Consider the following 25,948-nt stretch of genomic DNA (forward strand, 5'->3'; position numbering starts at 1 on the left):
CCAACAACGCTCACTGTTCATCCAGAGGCAGCATCGATCGGCTCTAGTTAGCACCAGTAGCGAAGGAATCGCTCGATCAGGTTTAGTTAACATCCATCGATCGATCGCTCCGGTTCAGTAACGCGTAGCTTGCAGTGCAATCGCTCGGGTTCAGTTAGAGCCCAACGCCTCGCTTGGGTTCAGTTAGAGCCTAACGCCTCGCACCCACGCGCGTGCGTGTATGAGAGAAACACGCATCGCTCGGCCCCGACCACCCACCGTAACCGGGAACACCCCGATATTTTCCTCGCCCTCGCTTCTACCATTTGTTTTTCCGTCATGGACGGCCCAAAGAATGTCATGCAGCTGCGTCTCTGGCCCGCCCAGGACGAAAAGCCCATTTTTTGTCATAGAAGTAGGACCCCACCACATATATGATGATACCGGGTTTTGTCACAATTGTCGTCATAGAAGTGCCATAAGTATGACAGAAAAAAAATTCGTTCGGCCCAAAATGTCACGGATGTGTCTTTTTTTGTAGTGTCATGATCATTCTTAGAACAACAACATATATATATATATACATCTGGGCTATTCTGTTACGCGTAAGAGAATATTATTCTGTTACCCTTCTTGAACTGACTGTTTCAGGCGGTTGTACTGATAATTTTAATCTTGTCGAAGTGATCATATGACTCCTCATCTCATCGAACTGACGTCCGCCTCCTCATCTACCCGTACATGGAGAACAACAGCCTGGACCACTGGCTCCACGAGCGCGCGGACGCCGGCGACCCCCTACCCTGGCTGGCGCAGCTGCAGATCGTGCGGGGCGCGTCGAGTGGGCTGGCGCACCGGCACGGCGGCGACGCATGGATGATGCACCGAGACGTGAAGCCGAGCGACATCCTGCTGGACACGGCGATGGAGGCACGGCTTGGGGACTTCGGGCTAGCGCGCGGGAGCGACGACACACACGTGACAACGAACATGGTGGGCACGCTGGGTACATCCCGCCGGAGTAGGGGCACTCGCCGCCGGCGACGTACTGGGGCGACATGTACATCATGGGGGTGGTGCTGGTGGAGCTGGTGACGGGGCGGAGTCCCGTGGATATGGTGGTGCGGCTCGGTGCATGGGACGTGACGGCGTGGGTGGTGCGGCTGCAGCGGGAGGGGCGGGGCCACAAGGCCGTGGACGCCGCTGTGTCGGGGCGGCATTGGGAGGACACGGCGAGGGTGCTGGAGCTGGCGTGCGCCTGCGTCAGTGACGACCCCAAGGCAAGGCCCACGGCGCAGCAGCTCATCGAGCGGCTTGACGCCATCACCGCAGTCGCCGCGGTCCCGGAGATTCGCTCCGCCACGGTAGATAACTGAAGCTTGTGTTGATGACTGAATCGATATAACAGTAGCTAGCTGTGACAGTAATATCTCATGTACAATTTGACAAGAGTTGATTCACGTATAAAGATTGAATGGATGATGATTAACTCAGCGGGATTGCTAAGTTTTTCATCGTGCGGATGTAAAAAGTGCATGGCCGTTTAACTATTTTTTAGAGTAATCTTTTTTCAATACCGTTTTTATCCATCGAACTATTTCACCTAAAGAGTTTGAACTTTTCTATAGTCAGACCTTGGACTAATTGATGACTTTTTTGTTTTTTGCCTTTACATTTTTTATCGTACAATTTGTCGAATGTCATCGTCTCCGAGCTTGAGTGGCTTATACCCGTTGAACTGATTGAATTTGTGATGTTGAACTTTTTTTGTTTTTTACCTTTACATTTTTTTCATACAATTTGTTGGTGTCATCGTCTTCGAGATTGAATGGCTTATATCCGTTGAACTGACTGAATTGTTATGTTGAACTTTTTCTCAATTTTATTATGATTAAGGTGTAGTTTTGTATACAGTAAGAATGCATCATTTTTTGGACTACCGAAATGAACAGTGGACTTCTCCAACCAGGTTTTTTGAACCGTGTCGGATGAGCACTTAAACTTATAGAAGCGAAACTTTTGGGGTTTTAATGATAATTTTGTTTTCTCGTCCAAACTGATGGTGACATCCTCACCCGAACTTGCACAGTTTTATGTAGGCGAATTGACTGAATTTTGTTTGTAATAAATATTTTATGTTTTTTCTCTTCAAATTTTCTTTGAGTTCACTAGAACGAACTTACTATGTTTTATTTTTTAACTTATATGCTATACATGACCTTTCCATATACGAACTCACAATTTTTTAATTGTGTTTGATGAGCACTTGACCTTATAGAAGTGACCTTTTTTTAGATTTTTATTTTTCTTATTTTTTCGCTTCCATTTTTCTTTTGTCTTCATTTTAGAACTTGTGGCCGCGCACGAGATCACTACAGCATTAGCATGTCCATGCTGTTGAACTGATGATTTTTTTTATCATTGCACTGTTGCAATATAAGGACAAGAACAAGTATTAATATAAATTGATACTTTTTTGTAGGTTTTTGGGAATGATAGTTATGTTTTGTAAATATAGAAATTTTTTAAATATGTGTAGTACACATGCCATAATAATTAACACAAGCACCATGTGGGCTAGGAAGAACAGGGCACTTGAATCAGAATTGACACTGAAGAAACTTGCTACAAATCATTACTTATTCAGGTGATATATCCAAACTTACAGAATTTTGAAGCTTGAAAACTTGAACTAACGATATTTCTTGACACACACCAACTTTTCTGTGTCTTTTTCATGGACTGACGTTAGAATATACATCAAACTAATATTAAGTTCAATACAAACATTCTCTATTCATGAACTGCCATTTCTTCTTCTTGTGGACTGAAGAAAAGAGAACAAGAATACACACAGAACTCACACTAGAATACACACTGAAGAAAAAAGAATTTCTTCTCCATGAACTGATGATAGAATACACAAATATCAAGTATTCTATTCTCAGGTTTTTTCATGGTAGGCAGTACAAGAATGAGCACGAAAAAATCATTCACGCGCGAGTATAGCAGCAGTACAAGTTCAGTATCATCTCTCGCACACACACACCTCCTCACCTGCTTCATGTGCGCTTCTCCCTTATTGCTGTGTGCACCTATGTTGAGTGTACAATAGCAACACTTTTCATGAACGTCGACGAGGCGTGCAGTTGTACTGCCGAGATGAAGATCCTTGACCCCTTTGCTCCCCCCGTGGCCGCTGAGCGCAAGCCTTGGCGTGGCAGCCGCGGGTGGTCCGCAGGAGGGAGGCGGCGGCTGGTGGCGCGGGGCGGGGCATGGAGGACGGTGTGGCACAAGGAGTGGGTTGCGTACCTTGCCTGGGGAGGCTGGTGGTCGGGGTGGCGACGCAGTGGGGGCCGGGGCGGCGGCGCAGTGGGGGAGGCTGCTAGTCAGCACAAATTATGTACAACATTCGCACCACAAGAAAATGAAGCAGTAAATATACCATCTTTTTGTACATACAAGCATACGGAAAATTATAGAATCAACATAGCATACCCGAATATGTAGTTGCACTGACGCTCTGGGAATTTTAGAACTAAAGAAGCACAGACTGGCTGCACAAATAAATATGATATAAATGTTTACTGTCCAAGAGCGGCCGTGCCACGTATTCAGAATTTCCTCGCACCATTTCTCATCTATGTTTTTAAGGTGACGCTTTGCTTTAAGGTGCTGGGGGGCTCCTCGACGCCTAGGCGACGCCTAGGCGCCTAAAGCGGACGCTTAGGAGCCTAAAGCGAACATATTTGCAAAGCGCTGGGGGGCGCCTCGACGCCTAGGCGTCACCTTAGAGATGCCTTAAAAACATAGTTTGTCATACACAAAAGTCATGTATGGCTATCAGGCACAGATTCTATATATAGAAGGACCAGTAAGGGTCTCAGAAACCAACTAGGAGTACATGATTTCAATCAACTGGATGCTCATCAGTACTAGAATTATTGGAAGGAAGTTTAGATTTGTAGCAGCACACGCACCAAACTTAGAGATTTTTCTTGAACTTATTTAGGTGACTGAAGACAAGCAATGAAACAGATATAATAACAAAACATTCATTCTCATACAGCTAGAGAGATGTAAACAAACTATTTTAATACATTACAATATTGATTCGATGGGGCACTAGCTATAGTTATACATAAACTCCTTACCTTTTTCTCAGTGAAATTGTCGAAAGGCTCATTTATTTTTCGTTCGAACTTACCACGTTTCTCAATTTGAACTTTTAGAATTTTGGTCGATGAACTTCAAACATATAACTATTCATTTTTATCCATTTGAACTCCTATATAAACTCAATTATTTTTAGACATACGAACAAACATCCCCCTATTTTGACGACTTTGAACTCCTGCGTATTTTTTCTTTTAGCTTACGGTCTCTCTGGTCTGAATTTATGTACAACATCATCATCTGCTAAATTTTCTAGCCCAACATCATAATCTGGTGTCCCATCAAAATCTCACTCCTATCTCGAGGAAGTAGAACTCTGCAATTTTTCGTCATGGACTGAAGATCTCATAAGTACAAAGGAACTGAAATTCTGTAACTTTTTTGTCAATTCAAATGTAGAGGGGCATTACCATCAGAGGATTTGAAGCAGCCAGTCACAACACTTTGACTCGACCTCCATCAGCAGTTGCTCCCTTGCACCCGGATGACTGTCCTTAACCTGGCATACAACATTATTAGAACCTGCAGGTTCTCCACACTAGCACTGAGATTTTTCTTTTCCTACTTTTAAATAAATCAAACTTCCGGACTCGCTCTATGACAATGATTGAACTTGCACATTTCAGCCATGGCATCAAGTAGCAACTAGAAGTAAACAATTTTTACAGCACTAAAAAAGTTCACAACATCACATCAATAAGCACAATGGGTGGATATCACAGTGATGTCGAAGAAGGCACATCTATCCAATAGCAGGGTTAACAGTCATCCACCTCAAGTTGGAACTCTTGAATAAAATGAACAACAGAGCATAGTTGTGGGCTGAAGAAATTTGTGGGCTGAATAAAATGAACAACAATTATCCCCGTCTCCTTGTCTGAGATTCAGTTTAGAACATAGTTCTTGAACTTACTAATTAGTATAACATGTTCTGACGCCGGCGCACAATGTGTACGGAGGAGCTCTATTCTTTCTGTGTGAATGTTTAAGAGGAAGATCAACCTTGAATTGCAGGAGCAGAGAGAATTCTATGGCCGTGGGGATGCCCCTTCGGCACTGACATCCAGCAGGGGAGCCTTGCATGGTAGTAACACACATTGATCTTTTTTCTGTAATTATTCATGAACTGATGATAAAATCCACAGTGAACTGTGACACCTAGTGTATGTTTTCTTTTTAGTACAGGGCATGATTGGAACTAGTACTAAGTAAGCAGTGTAGGGATTAGCAGAGCAGTGTATGTTAATCTCAATGCTCTTTGAACTTGCCATGTTGCTTACCTTTGCATGTTTCAATAAATCCAGAAAACGTATGTGGCAAAGATAGTTGTTGAACGACCACGAGTGTTGACGGTGAACGGCCAGTGGTGCCAGTGGTGAACGCCCTGTGCGCCACGCTGACGGCCGAAGATGAAGGCCTGCCAACTCGGGGATAGGAGGCCCGGCTGTTCAAAGGACGATGCGCGGCAGTTTGAGTTAGCGCAGGAGGAGAACCTGGTGGAGCATCTCTGTGACGCCCGGGTAATCATGCTACAATAATCCCACACTAATCATGCCACGTCGCCTCGGTTACTGTTGCTAACCTCACAATGATTCGAAACCGTTTCAGAATTTAAATTCAAAATATGTCAAACAACAAAAGTTTTCAAAAGTTGAAACAAAAATGTTCGGTGAGTGCCGAATATTACAAGGGTAATTATAGTAAAGAAAACATATTTTTAGAAAGTGCCTAAGTATTTTAAAATGAATTAAAATAGAAAAGAGTAATAAATAAAAGAAAAAGAGAAAACACAAAAACAGAAAACAAAACCAAAAAAAGAGAAAGCAACCCCCCACTGGGCTCCGGCCCAGCAAGCCACAGCCTCACTGGGCCAACCCACCGGACCAACCGGCCACCATCCCGCCTCTCTTATCCCCCACGACCCAAACCCTAACCCACCCCGTCGCCCCACTGCCCCCCACGACGCCACCTTTCCCCCTCCCGATCCAGATTGGATCGGGATCGACCCCGCGCGCCTGACGCCGCCCCGCCGCCCGTCGCCGACGCTCCCTCGCTGGACTGCCTCCTCAACCTCGCCGCTACCTCCTCTCCATCCCCGTCGTCCTCGTCCTCCTCCCCAAGTCGCTCCCCGCGCCCCACTGCCCCTGCCCTACGAATCCCGGTGAGGACCCCCGTCGCTGCTCCCGCTTGCCCCGCCTACGCGCCGTCCGCGCACGTGCTCACCGCGGCTCCCGCACCGCCCCATGCCCTGTTGCGCCTTGCGCCGGCCTCCGCCCGTCCGGGCGAGCCCCGCCATTGCTCCCTGCCTCCTCCCCCTCGCTCGCACGCCCGGTCTGCGCGTGGCCTCACCCCGACTCGCCAGCCCCGCTCCGCGCCCTCTCCTGCATGTCCCCGCGCGCGCGTTCACGCTCGCCGCACGGCGACCGCGCGTGCACCCGCACCCCGGCCTTCCTCCCTCGTCGCGGCCCGTGCCTCGCTCCGTTCCGCCTCTGCCGCTCTACCGCGCGCGCTGCTGCTCCGCTGTGCCGCGCCACCCGCCTGACGTCGCCGCCGCCTCCGCCGCTGCTTGCGCCGGCGGCCGCGCTCCCAACTGCCCCGCCCTCGCCGTCCTCCGCCATGCCCCGTGCCTCCGCTCGCCCCCGCGCGCCCTGCCGGCTCGTCCGGTGCCGCTTGGCCCCAGGCCACGCCCCGCCGGCGCCCCGCGGTACCCCGCCGTCGGCGCCCGGGTCCGCCCCGCTCGGGTGCGCCCGCAACCGTGTGCCTGAACCCGCTATGGCCCCCTAGGGCCTATGACATATGGGGCCCGCCCCAGAACGTTTACAAAAAAAGAAACAAAAATAATAATAATAAAATAAATAAGTAAATGATATTAATTAATTAATTAAAGAATTAATTAACTTAATTAACTTTGATTAATTAAACTAATCAAATAACTAAACTAATTAAACTGTTAGGTAATTAATTGATCAGTCAATGACAGTGGGGTCCACCCCTAATTAATCCTGATTAGCTTAATTATATGTTTAATTAAAATGTGTCACCACTGGTCAGGTTGACAAATCAACCACTGTTGACTGCTGACGTCAGCATGACATCATGCTGATGTCATAAATCCAATTTCGAATTAAATTAAGTAATTAATTAAATTCCAGAAATTAATAAATTCTTTTGAAAATCATATCTTTTAATCCGTAAGTCAGATGGAAATACTTTCTACATGAAAGTTGCTCAGAACGACGAGACGAATCCGGATACGCAGCCGTTCGCTCGCCACACATCCCTAACCTATCGAACTCGCAACTTTCCCCCTCCGGTTCATCTGTCCGAAAACGCGGAACACCGGGAATACTTTCCCAGATGTTCCCCCCCTTTGCTGGTATCACCTACTACCGCGATTGGGCACACCTAACATCACTCTTTGTCAAGTCATGCATCGTCATGCATTTGTTTGCATTATATTTATTGTTTCTTCCCCCTCTTCTCTCGCTAGACACCGAGACCGACGCCGCTGCTACCCAGTATGACTACGGTGTTGACGACCCCTCTCTCTTGCCAGAGCAACCAGGCAAGCCCCCCCTTTGATCATCAGATATCGCCTACCCTTCTCTCTACTTCTTGCATCAGAGTAGTGTAGCATGTTACTGCTTTCCGTTAATCCTATCCTGATGCAAAGCATGTCCTTGCTACTACTGTTGTTACCTTTACTTGCAATCCTAATGCTTAGTATAGGATGCTAGTTTATCATCAGTGGCCCTACATTCTTGTCCGTCTGCCATGCTATACTATCGGGCCGTGATCACTGATTTTTTTTCAAAACTATGTTATTTTTTGTAGCAATTTTGGAAACTATAGGACGTAATGCAAAAAAACCAAAACTAGTAGCCCGTCGGCCAGGAGTGGGCCAAAAAGGCAGTTTTTGGCCAGGGTGTGGCCGAAGTAGGCTTTTCGGCCGCGCTTGGGCCGAAAACTCGTTGTTGGCGGGGGCCCGGCCGAAAATAGTAGCTTTGGCTGCCAGGCGGCCGAACTGGGCCGTTTTCGGCCCACCGGTGACCGAAGCTGGCCTTTTCGGCCAGGCTTCGACCGAAGAGGTTTTCAGCCAGGTGTAGGCCGAAAAAGTGCGGATAAGCACCGTTCGCCCCTGCGCCGCTGTTCTTCGTTTCCCTTTCTCTCTCTCTTAGTTCTTCTCTGTAGAACTCCCCCCCGCGCCGATCTCCTCCATTTGCCACACATTTGCAAATCCAACCCACAGAATCGGTAGATCATAGCAATCTCCACCGGCCTACGGTGTTATTTTTTGCTATGGGATAGTTTTTGATGTGTAGAGGAGCAGCCATGGTGGGGAGGAGGAGCCATGGTGGAGAGGAGGACGGGTAGTAGGTGGTGGTGACTAGTAGTAGCAGCTGTAGAGGAGGAGGTGGTGAGGATGAGGAGCAGGTTGGGGGCTGACCGGAGTTGAACCTCCGGTCGTCGGGGGCGGCGTTGTCGTTCTCCGGTGGTGCAAGTACTTCGCAAGGTGGCCGGTGCCTCTGAGTCAAAGAGAGAAGCAAGAAGCGGACACACACTTCGAAGGTATAATCACGTCGTCACAAATATTATTTAAATATTAGTGCATAGTTCGTGTAGCGGATAATATTAGTGTTCATTGTGAATTTCAGTGTTAATTTAATTTAGGAGGCATTTTAGCGCATAGTTCGTGTAGCGGATAATATTAGTGTATATCATGAATTTTAGTGTTAATATATTTTTGGAGGCATTTTAGCGCATAGTTCGTGTAGCGGATAATATTAGTGTATATTGTGAATTTTAGTGTTAATATATTTTTGGAGGCATTTTAACGCATAGTCCGTGTAGCGGATAATATTAGTGTATATTGTGATTAATATAGTTTAGTTAGTGTATATAAGTCATATTATGAATTTTAGTGTTAATATATTTTTGGAGGCATTTTAGCGCATAGTTCGTTGTGATTAATGAGAAGATGGCAATGTCTGACAGGTGAAAATGTCTGAATCAGTAAATCTGAATGTTTACTACGGCGCTGGTAATGTTCGATATAATGAGTTGGGGGTTGATCTTAGCGAGTTTAAAAATGGCGTTATGACACTAGCTGACCCGGACAGACTGGACATTAGACAGTTGAAGTACTGGTTGACAACTAGTTTCGGTCTGGATCCTGAAGTATGTTCCGTCAGTATTCATGCATTGTGGACCAAATCTTGTAAAAATGTCAAGTGGGAGTTGATGCCGGTAGATAGGAGCCAGCATTGGTTGTCCCTGTTAAGACGCTGCCGAGACCGAAGAATCCACCCATATGCACTTGTGCAACCTGTGCCGAAGGAGGAGAATACCGTACAACTCCACAGGGGGTATGAACCCGGCCAAGGCAGTGAAGTGGCTAACGAGATTGTTTTATCCGGGTCACAGCCACAAGATGTGGATGCTAGCCAACCGGAGAAAGAGTCAGACTACGTGCCACACAATGTTTGTGGTCCTGATACTGGGCAGAGTAGCCAGTCGATAATATTAGCTGTTTCTGGTTTTGCTGATGGGGATGAGGAAGGGGATGAAATGCAGAGGGTGATGGAGGAAGAGGACGAGGATGGATTGGTGGAGGAACTGGATTCTGAAAATTCTGAGGATGAAGTTGAGGTACCGATTCCTTCTACATGGGAGCAGGACATATCCACCGGCCTTACGGTGAACGATGGCCATGAGACTCCATGGCAGTATAATCTGAACCAAGTACAAATAGGGGCTATGTTTGATACAAAGAAAAAATTGAAGTATGCGGTGATAAAGTGGGCTATGTCTACGCAGAGGGTTTTCAAGACACACATATCAAGTCCAACAAACTATACCGTGAAATGTGTTGTAACAGGTTGTCCTGGGAAGGTGCACGGTCACGTGCCGAAGTATGACATCCACTGGGTTGTCACCATTGTCGTCCCACATAATTGTGTGAGGACGAACCTGTTGGTGAAGCATCCGAACCTGACTTCAAGTCTCATTGCGCAACTCATGTATACTGAGATAGTAGAGAAGAAAGATATGGAAGCAAAACACATCCAGACAGCAGTGAAGGTCAGATGGAATTATGTCATTGCTTATGGGAAGGCTTGGAGGGCTAAGCAGAAGGCTATGGAGGAAAGGTTTGGGACGTTCTTCGACTCATATGATAATGTTGTCCGTCTCCTGGGCATACTGAAGGAGAGGAATCCCGGCACTTATGTGAACGTACAACACATGAGGTTGCTGAGTATACCAGATTTCAAGGTGTTGAAACGAGTGTTCTTCTCATTTGCTATGTGCACCGAAGCTTTCCGGCATTGTCCTCCTGTTATGTTTGTGGATGGTACATTCCTGACCGGTCAGTATAGAGGGCAAATCCTGACTGCTATTGGTGTGGACGGGAACAATCAAATCATCCCACTTGCCATGGCATTTGTGGAGGGTGAGAACTTTCTCAGCTGGGTTTGGTTCTTCCGCCAAGTGAAAATTGCCATCGTGAAGGACCGACCAAACGTGTGTTTCATTCATGACAGACATGCTGGTATATTGAAGGCCGTGAAGACACTTCGGAATCCAGCAGATGACGAACCAACACCTTGGAGGGACTTGCAGAGCCGGTGGTGCATGCACCATCTTGGGGCTAATTTTTTCTCACAGTTCAAGAACAAGCGGTTGATGAACTTGTTCAAAAAATTATGCAAGCAGAGCCAGCAGCAGAAATACGAATTTATTTGGTCAAAACTAGATGAGTTTACTAAGAAGCAGGTCCGTGCAAGGAAGAAAATGGAAGAAGATCAGGTTAAATTAGCAGCACTCATCGCGGAGCTAGAGGAGCCAGTTGGTCTTTGTGACTTGCCAGCAATTGACCCTCCTAATACTAAGAGAAAGAAGGGAAGGGCAATAAAGAATTTTTCTGAGTGGATAGAGAAAGAGCCTCCAATGAATTGGTCTTTGCTGCATGACACACATGGAGCTAGGTATGGCCACATGACAACCAATCTTGCAGAGGTGTATAACTTTGTGCTGAGAGGGAATAGAGCATTGCCACTCACAGCTATTGTGGAGGCTGTATTCCATGGCACTTTGAGATATTTCAGAGAAAGGCACGAGTTAGCAAAGAAGCATATTGAAGATAATCAGAACACACCTTATTGTATCCGTGTCATGGAATACATGGCAAAGAAGATAGAGAAAGCAAAGAAGCACAGTGTCAGACTCATAGGGAATCAAGAAAGGAGGTATGAGGTTCAGCTTCCTACCGATGGTTTTGGTTCTGGAAATGAGGTGAAGACACACGAGGTAAAAATTGGAACGGAATTTTATCCAACGTGTGAGTGTACATGCAACAAACCGAAGTTGCTGCACCTACCTTGCTCTCATGTGTTGGCTGCCTGTGGCCAGATTTAGTTGGATGCTATATCCTTCGTGTCCCCATACTATTTAAAAGAGGCAGTGCTCAACACCTGGACAGGCGAGATGACAGGGTTTAGAGTCGTCGGCAATTTCAACAAGGTAAACGATGGTGAGAGAGTATACATCCCGCATCCAGACCTTCGGCGAACAAGAAGGGGCAGACGAAAGGCCCGTCGCATCCGAAATGATATGGACCAGTCTGAAGCTGGTGGAGCAACCAGACAATGTTTGTTATGCGCGGCTTATGGGCATAGGATGAAATATTGTCCCGACCTGAACAAAGATGGTGCTTCCGCATCGACGAGTGCTTCCACATCGACGGCTGCGACAACAGGAGCAAGAGGCGGACGTGGTCGTGGCAGTCGAGGCCGAAGGGGCGGACGAGGAAGAAATAACTCACAAGCTATATAATGTGCCGTAGTGGGTTTTAATATGTAATATGTCAGGACTATGTTTTAATTTGTAATATGTGAGGACTATGTTTTAATTTGTAATATGTCAAGACTATGTTTTAATATGTAATATGTCAGGACTATGTTTTAATTTGTAATATGTGAGGACTATGTTTTAATATGTAATATGTCAGGACTATGTTTTAATTTGTAATATGTCAGGACTATGTTATAATTTGTGCGGATAATTTGAATTGCAGATATGTCTTCGTATCCGTTGCTTAATGGTAACATCAATAGAAAGCACCGGGGCGCTCTTACGGAAGCGGGCAACAACTTAGACATGTTGGTCACTCGTACCCCAAAGACTAACTGGCTGATACACGATTCATGGGTTGATAGGTATGTGTGCATATAATGGAGACCATATAATGACTTACTATGTTTGACATACTTTTCATAACCGGTAACAATCTCTTTATTTTCTAGGTTAAGTTGGGCTGGACTTCTACCCTTGGCACGGCTGGTTGAGGGTACATTGGATGAGTGGATTGATGGTCCGGACTTAGATGAGGCAGGTGAACCATTGCAGTTACACAAGAGGCAAGTGAGACGTTTCTCTTACGACAAGTCACTCCTTACCTGCTTAGTAGATAGATGGAGACCAGAAACACATACGTTTCACTTTCCTTGGGGAGAGATGGCGCCTACTTTACAGGATGTGTCTTACTTGTTGGGATTACCTCTGGCCGGTGCTGCCATAGGTCCCTTAGAGGCAGAATCTGGGTGGCAAGCAGCGATGCAGACCCGTTTTTTGGCTGCAGTCCCGACTACTAGGGCTATAGACAACGATCCTCATGGACCTCTTTTTAGATGGTTGAGCCAATTTCAGGTAATCATCACGGCCACTTAAACAAATGTTGTTTTTTAGTTGTCTGATGTTCATACAATTATTACGTTTCTATGTAGATTGTCTCGTTAGGACATCCCGACGTTCAGTTGTCGGAGGCTCAGATTGACCGGTCCCTAGAGGCATATATTCTTTGGCTATTCGGCAAGACAATGTTTACGGAGAACCACGTGACCACTGTCGATGCACGACTCATCGGTATTGCACGAGAGATAGCTGACGCACGTTGCCCTGCGGATATTCTACAGAGGAGTTTTGGTTCTGCTGTGTTAGCGGCTACGTACAGAGGCTTGTGCAAAGCTTGCTTGTTGAAGTCTAGAAAATCTAGTCTTGTTGGATGTCCATTATTGTTGCAGCTTTGGTCATACGAGAGGTTCCCTATTGGACGACCCTATGTCTACATTGATAAACCTTTTGGTTTGGAGGACTTAGCTGGGACTTATGTGCCTGCTATCGGCGACTTACCTACTATGGGATCTGTTTGGACACGGCGAGAGGTACTTTTATATTAAGTAACAATTAATTCAATTATTTCTTGCCATTCAATAGTATTACTAATGCTTATTTGTTGTCATGCACAGAGACAGTTTGCGCATACTCAGGTTAGGGGATGCAACCCGTCCTTCATGGTGCAGTTTGATAGTTTGCACGAGGATCAAGTTATTTGGGAGCCATACTCGCCTCAGGCTATATCATCGAGGTACCCAGTTGGGATTTCTGGATTGTGCACTAGAGATCGGCACTTTTGGATGACCAAGGCCAAGTTGGTGTTCGACGTGACGGTTGAGGAGATGTCTCTTCATAGGGTGATGAGACAGTTCGGTCTATATCAAGAGCCTGCGATTCCAGATATTCCACACTTGCCAGACCACGTGCACAAGTAAGTACTAATACTATCTTAGTTGGCAGCTCTGCATTCATAATATACCTAATCATGTATCGCGCATGTCAATCTCAGGGACAGTCGCCTAGGAGGAAACAAGTCCATGACTTATTGGCTTGAGAGCATTACCCCTTACGTTGACGAATGGACTACCGCTGCGACAAATATCTGGGGTGAGGTTCGGCCCTTTAACTGGGAAATGTTGGGTTGTATCTGCAGCGTTACCGGCATACAACGAGGATCTACTTGGTTCCATCAGCTGCTACTGATCAGATCGAAGCCCCTCTCACCAGCGATATGTACCCAACTGCCTCTGTTGTGGGAACCAGACACCACGCGGTAAATGCCTTGGTTCTCATATGTTAAGTCTTTTGTTAATCTGGACATATTCGCTTGGTTGTCTATTCATGGTGTCTATCATACAACGAGCATATAATTGGTTCATTCTTTGTGTACAGGGTGACTTGACAGTACAGGCGCGAGAGGAGGTTTCCGCTTTAATGCGGCGCTTTCAGAGGGGAGAAACTATCCCACCGCGAGAGGGCGTCTCATGGTTGAGGCGTCTTGATGACAAGCTACGCGGGATTTACGCAGCTGTTACGTGTAGACGGACTTCGGATGTTGCACTTCCTCCTCCAGCACATCGTGTGCCACGTCCCTCTGTACAACATTCAGAACCACGACCCTCTGTGCACCGTTCAGAACCACGACCCTCTGTGCACCGTGCAGAACCTCATCCTTCACAGCCAGGGAGATCTTCCTGGCATGAGCCACCTCCTTCACAGCCAGGGAGATCTTCCTGGCATGAGCCACCTCCTTCACAGCCAGGGAGATCTTCCTGGCATGAGCCACCTCCTTCACAGCCAGGGAGCTCTTCCTGGCATGAGCCACCTCCTTCACAGCCAGGGAGCTCTTCCTGGCATGAGCCACCTCCTTCACAGCTAGGGAGCTCTTCCTGGCATGAGCCACCTCCTTCACAGCTAGGGAGCGCTTACTGGCATCAACAGATGAATCTAGGTAACACTACTCACTACATTCTTTTGAACAGTGTAGTAATCGTTCTTGCATTCTCAGCAGTCACTGATGCTTACTGGTGGTGCTTCGTTCATGCATTTGTATCAATTTTACTTTACCGCAGGCAGCAACCAGTCGCAACCGTTCATGCATTCAGAGCAGTCACCGATCCTTAGTGGTGGTGCTTCGTACTTTGAGGGCGACCGCGAGGATGATGACCAAGCTACAAACATTTATGGCTTCTCGCAGACAGTGTTTCACACTCCACCACCACCACCGACGCAGGAGACACAGACCGTGACAGACGAGGTTAACTATGGTCGTGGTTATCGCGAGCCTCGTCCACCGCCTCAGCGCTTATCGCCTTCGGGTCCTCGCCTGAGGAAGACCCAGACTCGTCGTCGTCCCCCGCAGTGATATGCTTATGTATCTATGTATGACTCATTATCTATGTTAGTTTCAGACTATTCGCAGCTGTGTGTCAATATTTATGTATGAGACATACTTCATGTATGTGTTACTATCGCACTTGCTTCTATGTGATCAGGAGACATATATTGTTTTATGTATGCGAGACACATATTACTATTAATTCGCATTCTTATTTCAGTTACATTTCCAAATAGACTACAACCGATAATTAAGATACAAGTACATCTGAATTAAACGGTGCGGCTGAACTTGTGCAATACATCTTACATACTACAAAATGAAATTCAGATAGAACATAATGCCCTACAATAATACAATACAAACTAATAATGCAAATACATCTGAATGAAATGGTACAACTGGAATACATCTTACATACTACATGAAGTCATCATCGTCATCCTCCGTTGATGCAGCCCTCTTGCCCTTCGACGATGCGCTCCTCTTGCCCTTCGTCGATGCAGAACTCTTGCCCTTGGTCGATACAGAACTCTTGCCCTTCGCGGATGCGTAACTCTTTCCTTTGGACGATGCAGAACTCTTGCCCTTCGACGATGCAGAACCCGGAAGCGGCGGCATGAAGATATCATCGTCGTCCTCGCTCTCCTCAGTCCATAAAAATGGATGCTTTTCTGCAGTCCTTCTGAAAGTTTCACTCTTCGGCTCCACCACCTTCTTCCACCTTTCATGCAACCTAAGAAGTTCTTGACGTACCTCCTCATAGGTCCTTTCAGGCCACCCAGACCTACGTAGTTGGTGAGCCAACTCATTCATTATGGTGTCACTACCGGTGAGTTCGTCCCATGGAACTATCCTATTGTCCATCCTGAAATCGGTTGCTAGACTCAGCAGAGTGCTGCTCATCTCAGGGTGAAAACTACGATCGAATGGATAATGGGACATCTCGAATACACTACACTGGAATGCTTATCAACCTCCGCCTGAAGGGGGTTTTATAGATATAGAGGAGAAAATGGCGGGAAAGAATAACTGCGGTATGGCGGGAAAGGGTTGGCGGGAAGGGATTGGCGGGCAAATAAGGCGGGAAGGGATTGGCGGGAAAATAAGGCGGGAACGGATTGGCGGGAAAATAAGGTGGGAAGGGATTGGCGGGGAGGGGTTGGCGAGAAACGGGTGGCGGAAACATATGACGGGAAGGGGTTGGCGGGAAACGGGTGGCGGGAAGGGGTGGGCGGGAAACGGGTGGCGACAAAATACAATTCAGCATGAGCCATGCAACTTCGGCCTAGGGTTGACCAAAAAGTGACTTTTCGGCCTAGACTTGACCAAAAAGTCTATTTCGGTCTAAGTGTGGCCGAAAAGTACTACTTCGGCCTAGCTGTGGCCGAAAAGTACTATTTCGGCCTAGTTGTGGCCGAAAAGTACTACTTCGGCCAAAGATTGGCTGACGGGCTATTAGTTTTGGTTTTTTTGCATTACGTCCTATAGTTTCCAAAATTGCTACAAAAAATAACATAGTTTAGAAAAAAATCGTGATCACTCGAGAGGTGCTCACGGGTGTATACTATATACTTTATACATGATACATGTGATGACTAAAGTCGGGTTGGCTCGAGGAGTACCCACGAGTGATTCACGGATTGGGGGCTGAAAGGACCTTGGTCCCGACGGCCCTCTGGGTGGATCTTTGTGGCGGAGCGACAGGGCACGTTGAGACCACCTAGGAGTGAGGTGGGCCTGGCCCTGGTCAGCGTCCGTGGTTATTTCAAAATAACACGCTTAACGAGATCTTGGTATTTGATCTGAGTTTGGCTTCTGGCCTATACGCACTAACCAACTACACGGGAACAGTTATGGGCACTCGACGTCATGGTATCAGCCGAAGCCTTCGTGACGTTAGCGACTGAGCGGCGCGCGCCGGATTGGACTGGAACGCCTGCTAGGCTAGGTGTGCTTTCGGCCGCCCTCGCAACGTGCAACTGTGCAATGGGCGAGGGGCCCAGACCCCTGCGCCATAGGATTTAGACCGGCGTGCTGACCTCTCTGTTGTGCCTAGGTAGGGCTACGACGTGTTGATCTTCCGAGGCCGGGCATGACCCAGAAAAGTGTGTCCGGACAAAGGGGATCGAGCGTGTTGGGAAATGTGGTGCACCCCTGCAGGGAAGTTAATCTATTCAAATAGCCGTGATCTTCGGTAACATGACGACTTGGAGTTGTACCTTGACCTTATGACAACTAGAACCGGATACTTAATAAAGCACACCCTTCCAAGTGCCAGATACAACCCGGTGGTCGCTCTCTAACAGGGCGATGAGGAGAGGATCGCCGGGTAGGATTATGCTACACGATGCTACTTGGTGGACTTACCTTCTGCTTTCTTCTACATGCTGCAAGATGGAGGTGGCCAGAAGCGTAGTCTTCGATAGGACTAGCTATCCCCCTCTTATTCCGGCATTCTGCAGTTTAGTCCACATATGATAGCATTATTCCATTTGATACCAATGCATACATATGTAGTGTAGCTCCTTGCTTGCGAGTACTTTGGATGAGTACTCACGGTTGCTTTGCTCCCTCTTTTATCCCTTTCTATACCCGATTGATGCGACCAGACGATGGAGCCCAGGAGCTAGACGCCACCGTCGACGACGACTCCTACTACACTGGAGGTGCCTACTACTACGTGCAGCCCGCTGTCGACGACCAGGAGTATTTTAGGAGGATCCCAGGTAGGAGGCCTATGCCTCTTTCGATCTGTATCCCAGTTTGTGCTAGCCTTCTTAAGGCAAACTTGTTTAACTTATGTCTGTACTAAGATTTTGTTGCTTCCGCTGACTCGTCTATGATCGAACTCTTGTATTCGATCCCTCAAGGCCCCTGGCTTGTAATATGATGCTTGTATGACTTATTTTATTTGTAGAGTTGTGTTGTGATATCTTCCCGTGAGTCCCTGATCTTGATCGTACACGTTTGCGTGTATGATTAGTGTACGATTGAATCAGGGCGTCACAAGTTGGTATCAGAGCCGACTGCCTGTAGGAATCCCCCTTCCACACTCCTTGGCCGAAGTCGACTCTAGACTTTACAAAACTTTTACTAACACGGCTGTGCGGCCCATGGGCCCACATCGCCATTGGGTGGTACTAGGATCTTTTACTCCTCGATCTTTACTTCGGGACTCTGAGCTCTCTTCTATTCGGGTTCAATGATTTTGCTAAAAACAAAACTAACTTTAGGTTCTCGAAAATACTTTCTTCTGGAGAGCCCCTCACTTCAGATGATCGCCTGATGCACTAGAAGATTCCGAAGTGACTCTACAATGTTCTCTCGAGTCTTTGTGATGTCGCATTTGCGATTTCCTTCCACCGTCAACCCCTATGAAAACTGCATACACTTGCCATTCATACAATCATTCCCCGTTGATCTTGTTATTACAAGATGTCCTGAAATACTCTCTGTTGTTCCAAGAATCCTTTGAGCTTAGTGCCTTGCTGTTCTTTGTCACCTGAATACCCCTATGGATTATTCTCGCACTTATCGAGTATCCGTTCACCCCCAGTTGATTCAGGTATTTCACAAAAGTCTTCGTAATACCGTTCGTTCTTCTAAAAATCCTCAACAGCCTAACGCTCTTGAAATTCTAGCTTGCTAGCATTATGATTAATCCAATAATTCTGGTAATCTTATTGGCATCCTTTGTCATTATCATTTAGAGTCTATTGATTTGATATGTTGCGGATGCTTGCAATCCTCAGGATTTATCCTTCCGGCTCAGACATCATTTTAAACATGAGCTGGTTCTCGACCAATCGGATTGCCATCGATTGTAACCCTAAGCATACACAACTTATCCATCCTTAATCAGAGTGTTTGCTTCTGATCCCTTGATCGGAAATCATAATTCTTTTGCATTTGAGCTTTGAATTAGTCAGTTGTTTCTATAGTCTGATCTCCTTGCGTTGTTTCTTCCTCTGGTTGAGTACCGATGCTCACATCAGATCCTTTGAGGACCACCGGATCCTTTGTTGGATTTTATCCGATAGCGTCCTTCATACTCAATCACTTTGGAAGTTCTTTCTCCATTGGTAAATCCTATCCTCTGATTGACCAACCATGCTCTTCTTTCGAGTTGGTGATAATTACTCTCGAAGCTTGTGGTATATGTTTCCATGATATCCCGATGGGTTGAACCTATGCCTTCCTTAATATGTGTGAACTCGAAGTTTTCATGAGTCATACTCTTCTGGTATTTTGCCAGATAAAATGTCAACACTACAACTCATTCGAAAATGAGAAGTGAATGAAAGGATATGCATTGGAGAAGTGGGATTCGACCTTGAACTTTGTGTTCATGCCCATGGACACGATGTAGAACTTATCATGGAAGCTGCTCGTAAAAATAATTACCCCCTTGTTAGAAGTTCATCTTGTATCCGTGGTTCGATCATTTATGATTGTGGTTCCGACCATAAATTCTTCCTTTGATTCCATTTCTCAGACAAGTTAAAGTGCTTGTCTTCTATATATCAGTACAACCCACTTCAACATTTCATTTGTTATGCCTTCGAGTATTATCCCCCTGGTATCTCGAGGATATCATGCCATTGCACTACATCTTATGAATTTGTGCTGGAGTAATACCTTTCCCTATCAGAGTCACTCCACGAGTTATGGGTTGTCGTCAACCGAGAACATCAATAAGTGAATTGATTCCGCGCTCCGACCTTCGATATGATAACTCTAAGTAATTTTCGTTGCTTATGAGTTTAATAATCCTTCAAGTCATTCCTAGCCTGATTGGCTATATCCTTATCGTGCTAAATTTTAACCATGCTACCTTGTCCGTCCCGGAGCATAGTTTTCGATGATGAGCTAAGCTTACGTCGATCTTCCTCTTCATATCATTTCGCCTTGAACCGCAAGCTTGGTTTCGAGTTTGTGTCGTATCCGTGGTTCCAATAACCTTTCACTTCATCATTCCTTTGACTTGTTGTCATCGCCGATCGATTACATCTTCAGGTGATCTCTCGACAAATATGTTGTGATCATCATCAACATTCTGAGCTCTTCTAGAATATCAATCAAATTCATGATGAGAAATACCATCCTTGCCCCTCGATGATTTGTGTTATCATCGGCAACATTCTTGCCTTCCCCCCAACACAAATTTGTTCTTTTTTCATGTTGTCCCTTGATTTACTTGCTATCTAGCTTAGGTTATGTTCTACCTTGTTGTATTACTGTCTTCTATAACAAGAATGTTGTGATGATTGCTCCAACTCTTAAGAATTCTTGGTATAGTGATGCTTCTTGCCATCACCATTCTTTTCTGGGTCCTCTTGTTGTTTCTAACCGGGATACCAACAAGCGAATGGTGCAGCTTGGATTCTGCCCTTCTGGCAACCCTATTACTTTGAAGTTATTGGTTGACCATTCATTCTTAGACTACTGATTATTGAAATCACCATTCTAACATTGATCATGCTACCTAAGGCCATATTTCGGGCGCACCTTTCAACCAATGTTTATTTGTGTATGTTTTTCCTCGAGCATACATCTATACCTACTAATAAAGTAAGGTGCGTTTCGCCAACTTTTTCATCCGTTCACCGTCGAAAAGATTTTTTTCTATCCGAGGTGGTACTAAACTTTTCTGTGTCTATCAAGTAGAAAAGAAAAAAGGTTTGTCTAGTATTCCTAATTGGGCCACTCACGCTTTGGCCCATTTATTATTGCCCATGCAGTTAGGACCACCTTATTTGTCCCATGAAGCGATAAATAGTTGAACCTGGCCACAGGGCGCCTAAGGCTGGGCCGGCCCGTTTCCCCTTTTTCGGTGTTCTATTTCTATTTTAATTTTTCCATTCCTTTCTCTTTCTCTTTTTTTATTTTTCCTTTTTACCTTCTTATTTTTGTCAAGTAAAAATTTACAAAAATATGCAAAATTTCAGTTTTTTTTCAAATATTCAAAAACTGGTCCGAATTCAAAAAACAATTTTCTAATTTAAAAATGTACGATTTAAAAAAAATCCTATTTCAAAATTTTCTCATTTTTTATAAAAACCACTTCTTATAAAATGTTCTATATTTTAAAATATTCTTGTTTTAGTGAAATGGTCACAAATCCAAAATAATATTTTCGTCTAAGAAATTTTTGTCTAAAATTGTTTTCAATGTTTCCCTTTTGAAAAATCCAAAAATTCACAAAATTTTGTGTCTTTATTAAATTTTCATGTTTTCAAAATATTTTTTGTGAATTTCAAAAATATTAATTGTTCTAATTTTGTTCATGTTTTTCCAAAAATATTGGAAGTTTCAATATATAATTGTTCGCATTTTTTGAAAATTGTCCGGGATTTAAAAAATTGTTCACGTTTGTAGAATATTCGTCAATTCATATTTTTTATGTTAAAAACATTTAATTTTTTTTCTAATCTGACGCTATAGTATTTTCTTAAATATTCACGCTGGCCATTGGTTAGCGGTGCGTGTTCGTGCAATGCTCGTTGGCTATAAATGAAAGTAATTGTGGGCTTATGCCAATAAAAGAGAATATATTGTTTGGCTTTAATTGGAGAAAAATTATGGGCACCTGAGCACTAAAATAATCAAAGAGAATAAACCCTAAAAAATAATGGACATTCATCCCTGATTATGCTAATGAAACGTGATTTATGCGTTGCAATTAATAATCCACCTGGTTACGCCGTCGTATGATAGAGTGGTCGAAGCAACCGTGTCCTGAAGGTTGCCTCGCGGCCACCAAATGAATAGGTAGGCACAACCCCAAGATAGAGGCAGACCCAGAGGAAAAAAAGGCATGAGTTGAGTGCTCGCCACCATGCCGACCAACCGCACTACTATGAAGATTTCCCGTGTCAAACATGTCCAGCAAGAAGACCATGACTCCTCACTCTGGTGCCTTCCATTGTGGAGACCCTTTTTTGTTAACACATCAATTATCTTTCCCGTTGCTTCTCGCAAAAAAATTATCTCCCCCGTTGCAACGCACGGGCATATGTGCTAGTAATTATATCATTTGATATGACAAATGTTATCTCCTTGTTCACATAATTGTAGAAATCCATCTTTTTGGAAATCCCGATGATATGACGCTGAGTCCATCAGCCACCTCCTCGTCCTCTCCTTGGATTAATGATGAACCCTTGTTCGGAACTCGCTTCCATAGTTCATTTCCCGAGAATCATATAATGTCATCTCGTCAATTATGTTGCACCCCTTCCCCTCAGGCATCCTGGGTCTGAGATATCCTAACACCAATCAAATATGAATCCCGGTCAGATATGAAGGTTGGAACATTTTCCAAGAGTCATAGCATTGGTCTTTCTATAACCAAATAAGGTGATGTCATGCCTAGCACACCTGGTTGGAGGACCTATTGCAAGACTTATTCTATGAGTTGTTCGTGATGGATCCTTTGTGTATCCAAAGTTTGACCTTTGCTTGAAGAACATGTCAATGCTATCTCGAAGCATGTCTGTGGCACTCTGATCATCGATAAGAACATTTTAAGCGCCATGCTAAATTTACTTTATCAATTATTCAAACACCGTTGTTTGGGAAATGTCATGAACTTCCTCTCCCCTAACCTAAATGGTTTTCTACGTTATATCCTGTCATGGATATCATGCTCTGCTTGTCCTTGGGAAGGATATACCCCTGAAATATGTGTTTAGACACATTTTCCTTTCCATTATTTTGTTTAGTCTTTCCGGTGATCTATATGATATAAGTAGTAATATTTCCCTGCTTATGTAAACACCTCGGTGTACAACCTTGTTAGTAAGACCCTGTTACTATTGTTGACAGCATTCCGGTAACCACCGATGGACGAGAACTTTGCCTATTGGTCCGCCTCGTTTCAATGAGCAGGAAAATGGTTCTCTTCGTCCCTCGCCCTTGGTACCAGCATTGTTGCCATCATAACTGGCAGGCTATCCTCTGTCCTGCCTTACTATCATAACCTTGCAAGATGTCACCGCTCTTTTTACTATTAATCCACATGGTGGGCCCATAACCCACAGGTCTGCAGGATCGAAATCTGACTCTCTTATACTCCCCTGTTTCCAAATGTTATTCCTCACGCTTGGCTTCATATGTAGATCACGAGGCATGTTCCTAGAGATGATCTACTCTTGTATCAAACGCAACACTTATTTTCATTGCTCCGAATCCCTCTTCACACTCTACTTCAGGCATCGAACGATTACTTATTAGTTTGAGACTTTCATACCCTCTTATAATGCTCTCGATGTGTTTCATGTAATCAACTCGAGAGTTACTTTATGCTTCTTCCCTAAGTTAACCATCCGATGCTAAACCTTGTTAAAATCCATCCTTATAGAGTTTTTCCCTCCTAGTCTATTCGTAAGTACGATGGAGTTCCCGAAGAAAGGATGGCGACTTCATCATGATGACGTAAAGCAGTGGAATGAAGACATCGGTGTAATGGATCGATCTCTTCGAGAAGAGCAACCAAGACCGAGAAGATCCATTAGAATTTCGTAATCAGACCTTCCCCCCTCATTCCACCTCTCAAATCTCGGGACAAGATTTCTTGTAGTGGAGGAGATTTGTGACGCCCGGGTAATCATGCTACAGTAATCCCACGCTAATCATGCCACGCCGCCTCGGTTACTGTTGCTAACCTCACAATGATTCGAAACCGTTTCAGAATTTAAATTCAAAATATGTCAAACAACAAAAGTTTTCAAAAGTTGAAACAAAAATGTCCGGTGAGTGCCGAATATTACAAGGGTAATTATAGTAAAGAAAACATATTTTTAGAAAGTGCCTAATATTTTAAAATGAATTAAAATAGAAAATAGTAATAAATAAAAGAAAAAGAGAAAACACAAAAACAGAAAAACAAAACCAAAAAAAGAGAAAGCAACCCCCCACTAGGCTCCGGCCCAGCAGGCACAGCCCCACTGGGCCAACCCACCGGACCAACCGGCCACCATCCCGCCTCCCTTATCCCCCACGACCCAAACCCTAACCCACCCCGTCGCCCCACTCCCCCCACGACGCCACCTTTCCCCCTCCCGATCCAGATTGGATCAGGATCGACCCCGCGCGCCTGACGCCGCCCCGCCGCCCGTCGCCGGCGCTCCCTCGCCGGACTTCCTCCTCAACCTCGCCGCTGCCTCCTCTCCGTCCCCGTCATCCTCGTCCTCCTCCCCAAGTCGCTCCCTGCGCCCCACTGCCCTTGCCCTACGAATCTCGGTGAGGACCCCCGCCGCTGCTCCCGCTTGCCCCGCCTACGCGCCGTCCGCGCACGCGCCCGCGCTCACCGCGGCTCCCGCACCGCCCCCACGCCCTGTTGCGCCTTGTGCCGGCCTCCGCCTGTCCGGGCGAGCCCCGCCATTGCTCCTGCCTCCTCCCCCTCGCTCGCACGCCCGGCCCGCGTGTGGCCTCACCCCGGCTCGCCAGCCCCGCTTCGCGCCCTCCCCTGCACGTCCTCGCGCGCGCGTTTGTGCTCGTCGCGCGACGCCCGCGCCCGGCCTTCCTCCCTCGTCGCGGCCCGCGCCTCGATCCGTTCCGCCTATGCCGCTCTGCCGCGCGTGCTGCTGCTCCGCTGTGCCGCGCCACCCGCCTGACGTCGCCGCCGGCTCCGCCGCTGCTTGCGCCGGCGGCAGCGCTCCCAACTGTCCCGCCCTCGCCGTCCTCTGCCATACCCCGAGCCTCCGCTTGCCCCCGCGCGCCCCGCCGGCTCGTCCGGTGCCGCTTGGCCCCTGGCCGCGACCCGCCGGCGCCCCGCGGTGCCCCGCCATCGGCGCCTGGGTGCGCCCGCAACCGTGTGCCCGAACCCGCTATGGCCCCTGGGGCCTAAGACATATGGGGCCCGCCCCAGAACGTTTACAAAAAAAGAAACAAAAATAATAATAATAAAATAATAAAATAAATCATATTAATTAATTAACTTAATTAACTTTGATTAATTAAACTAATCAAATAACTAAACTAATTAAACTGTTAGGTAATTAATTAATCAGTCAATGATAGTGGGGCCCACCCCTAATTAATCCTGATTAGGTTAATTAATATGTTTAATTAAAATGTGTCGCTGACTAGTGGGGTCCACTAGTCAGGTTGACCAGCCAACCACTGTTGACTACTGACGTCAGCATAACATCATGCTCATGTCATAAATCCAATTTCGAATTAAATTACATAATTAATTAAATTCCAGAAATTAATAAATTCTTTTGAAAATCATATCTTTTAATCCGTAACTCGGATGGAAATACTTTCTACTGAAGTTGCTCAGAACGATGAGACGAATTCGGATACGCAGCCCGTTCGCTCGCCACACATCCCTAACCTATCGAATTCGCAACTTTCCCCCTCCGGTTCATCTGTCCGAAAACGCAGAACACTGGAAATACTTTCCCGGATGTTCCCCCCCTTCGCCGGTATCACCTACTACAGCGATTGGGCACGGCTAGCATCACGCTTTGTCAAGTCATGCATCTTCATGCATTTGTTTGCATTATATTTATTGTTTCTTCCTCCTCTTCTCTCGCTAGACACCGAGACCGACGCCGCTGCTACCCAGTACGACTACGGTGTTGACGACCCCTCTCTCTTGCCAGAGCAACCAAGCAAGCCCCGCCTTTGATCACCAGATATCTCCTATCCTTCTCTCTACTTCTTGCAATAGAGTAGTGTAGCATGTTACTACTTTCTGTTAATCCTATCCTGATGCATAGCCTGTCCTTTCTACTACTGTTGTTACCTTTACCTGCAATCCTAATGCTT

The 25,948-nt window shown here is 46.0% G+C and overlaps 2 protein-coding genes and 1 pseudogene across 2 annotated transcripts; all 3 read left to right on the plus strand.

Annotated features, from left to right (window-relative positions):
• Positions 1–720: 720 nt before the first annotated feature.
• On the plus strand, positions 721–1,355 carry LOC125546766 (phytosulfokine receptor 1 pseudogene; annotated as a pseudogene).
• A 7,801-nt stretch (positions 1,356–9,156) lies between these two features.
• On the plus strand, positions 9,157–13,851 carry LOC147979178 (uncharacterized). Its single transcript, XM_087516710.1, has 2 exons — positions 9,157–10,929; positions 13,789–13,851. The coding sequence occupies exons 1-2, from the start codon at positions 9,157–9,159 to the stop codon at positions 13,849–13,851; spliced, it is 1,836 nt and encodes a 611-aa protein (XP_087372836.1).
• Positions 13,852–14,262: 411 nt separating this feature from the next.
• LOC147979179 (uncharacterized) lies at positions 14,263–15,193 on the plus strand. The gene is made up of 2 exons (XM_087516711.1): positions 14,263–14,779; positions 14,901–15,193. The coding sequence occupies exons 1-2, from the start codon at positions 14,263–14,265 to the stop codon at positions 15,191–15,193; spliced, it is 810 nt and encodes a 269-aa protein (XP_087372837.1).
• The last annotated feature ends 10,755 nt before the right edge of the window (positions 15,194–25,948 follow it).

The sequence above is a fragment of the Triticum urartu genome, chromosome 3A (genome assembly GCF_056163025.1).
Source record: "Triticum urartu cultivar PI428250 chromosome 3A, HENAU_Tu73, whole genome shotgun sequence".
Classification (NCBI taxonomy): Eukaryota; Viridiplantae; Streptophyta; class Magnoliopsida; order Poales; family Poaceae; genus Triticum; species Triticum urartu.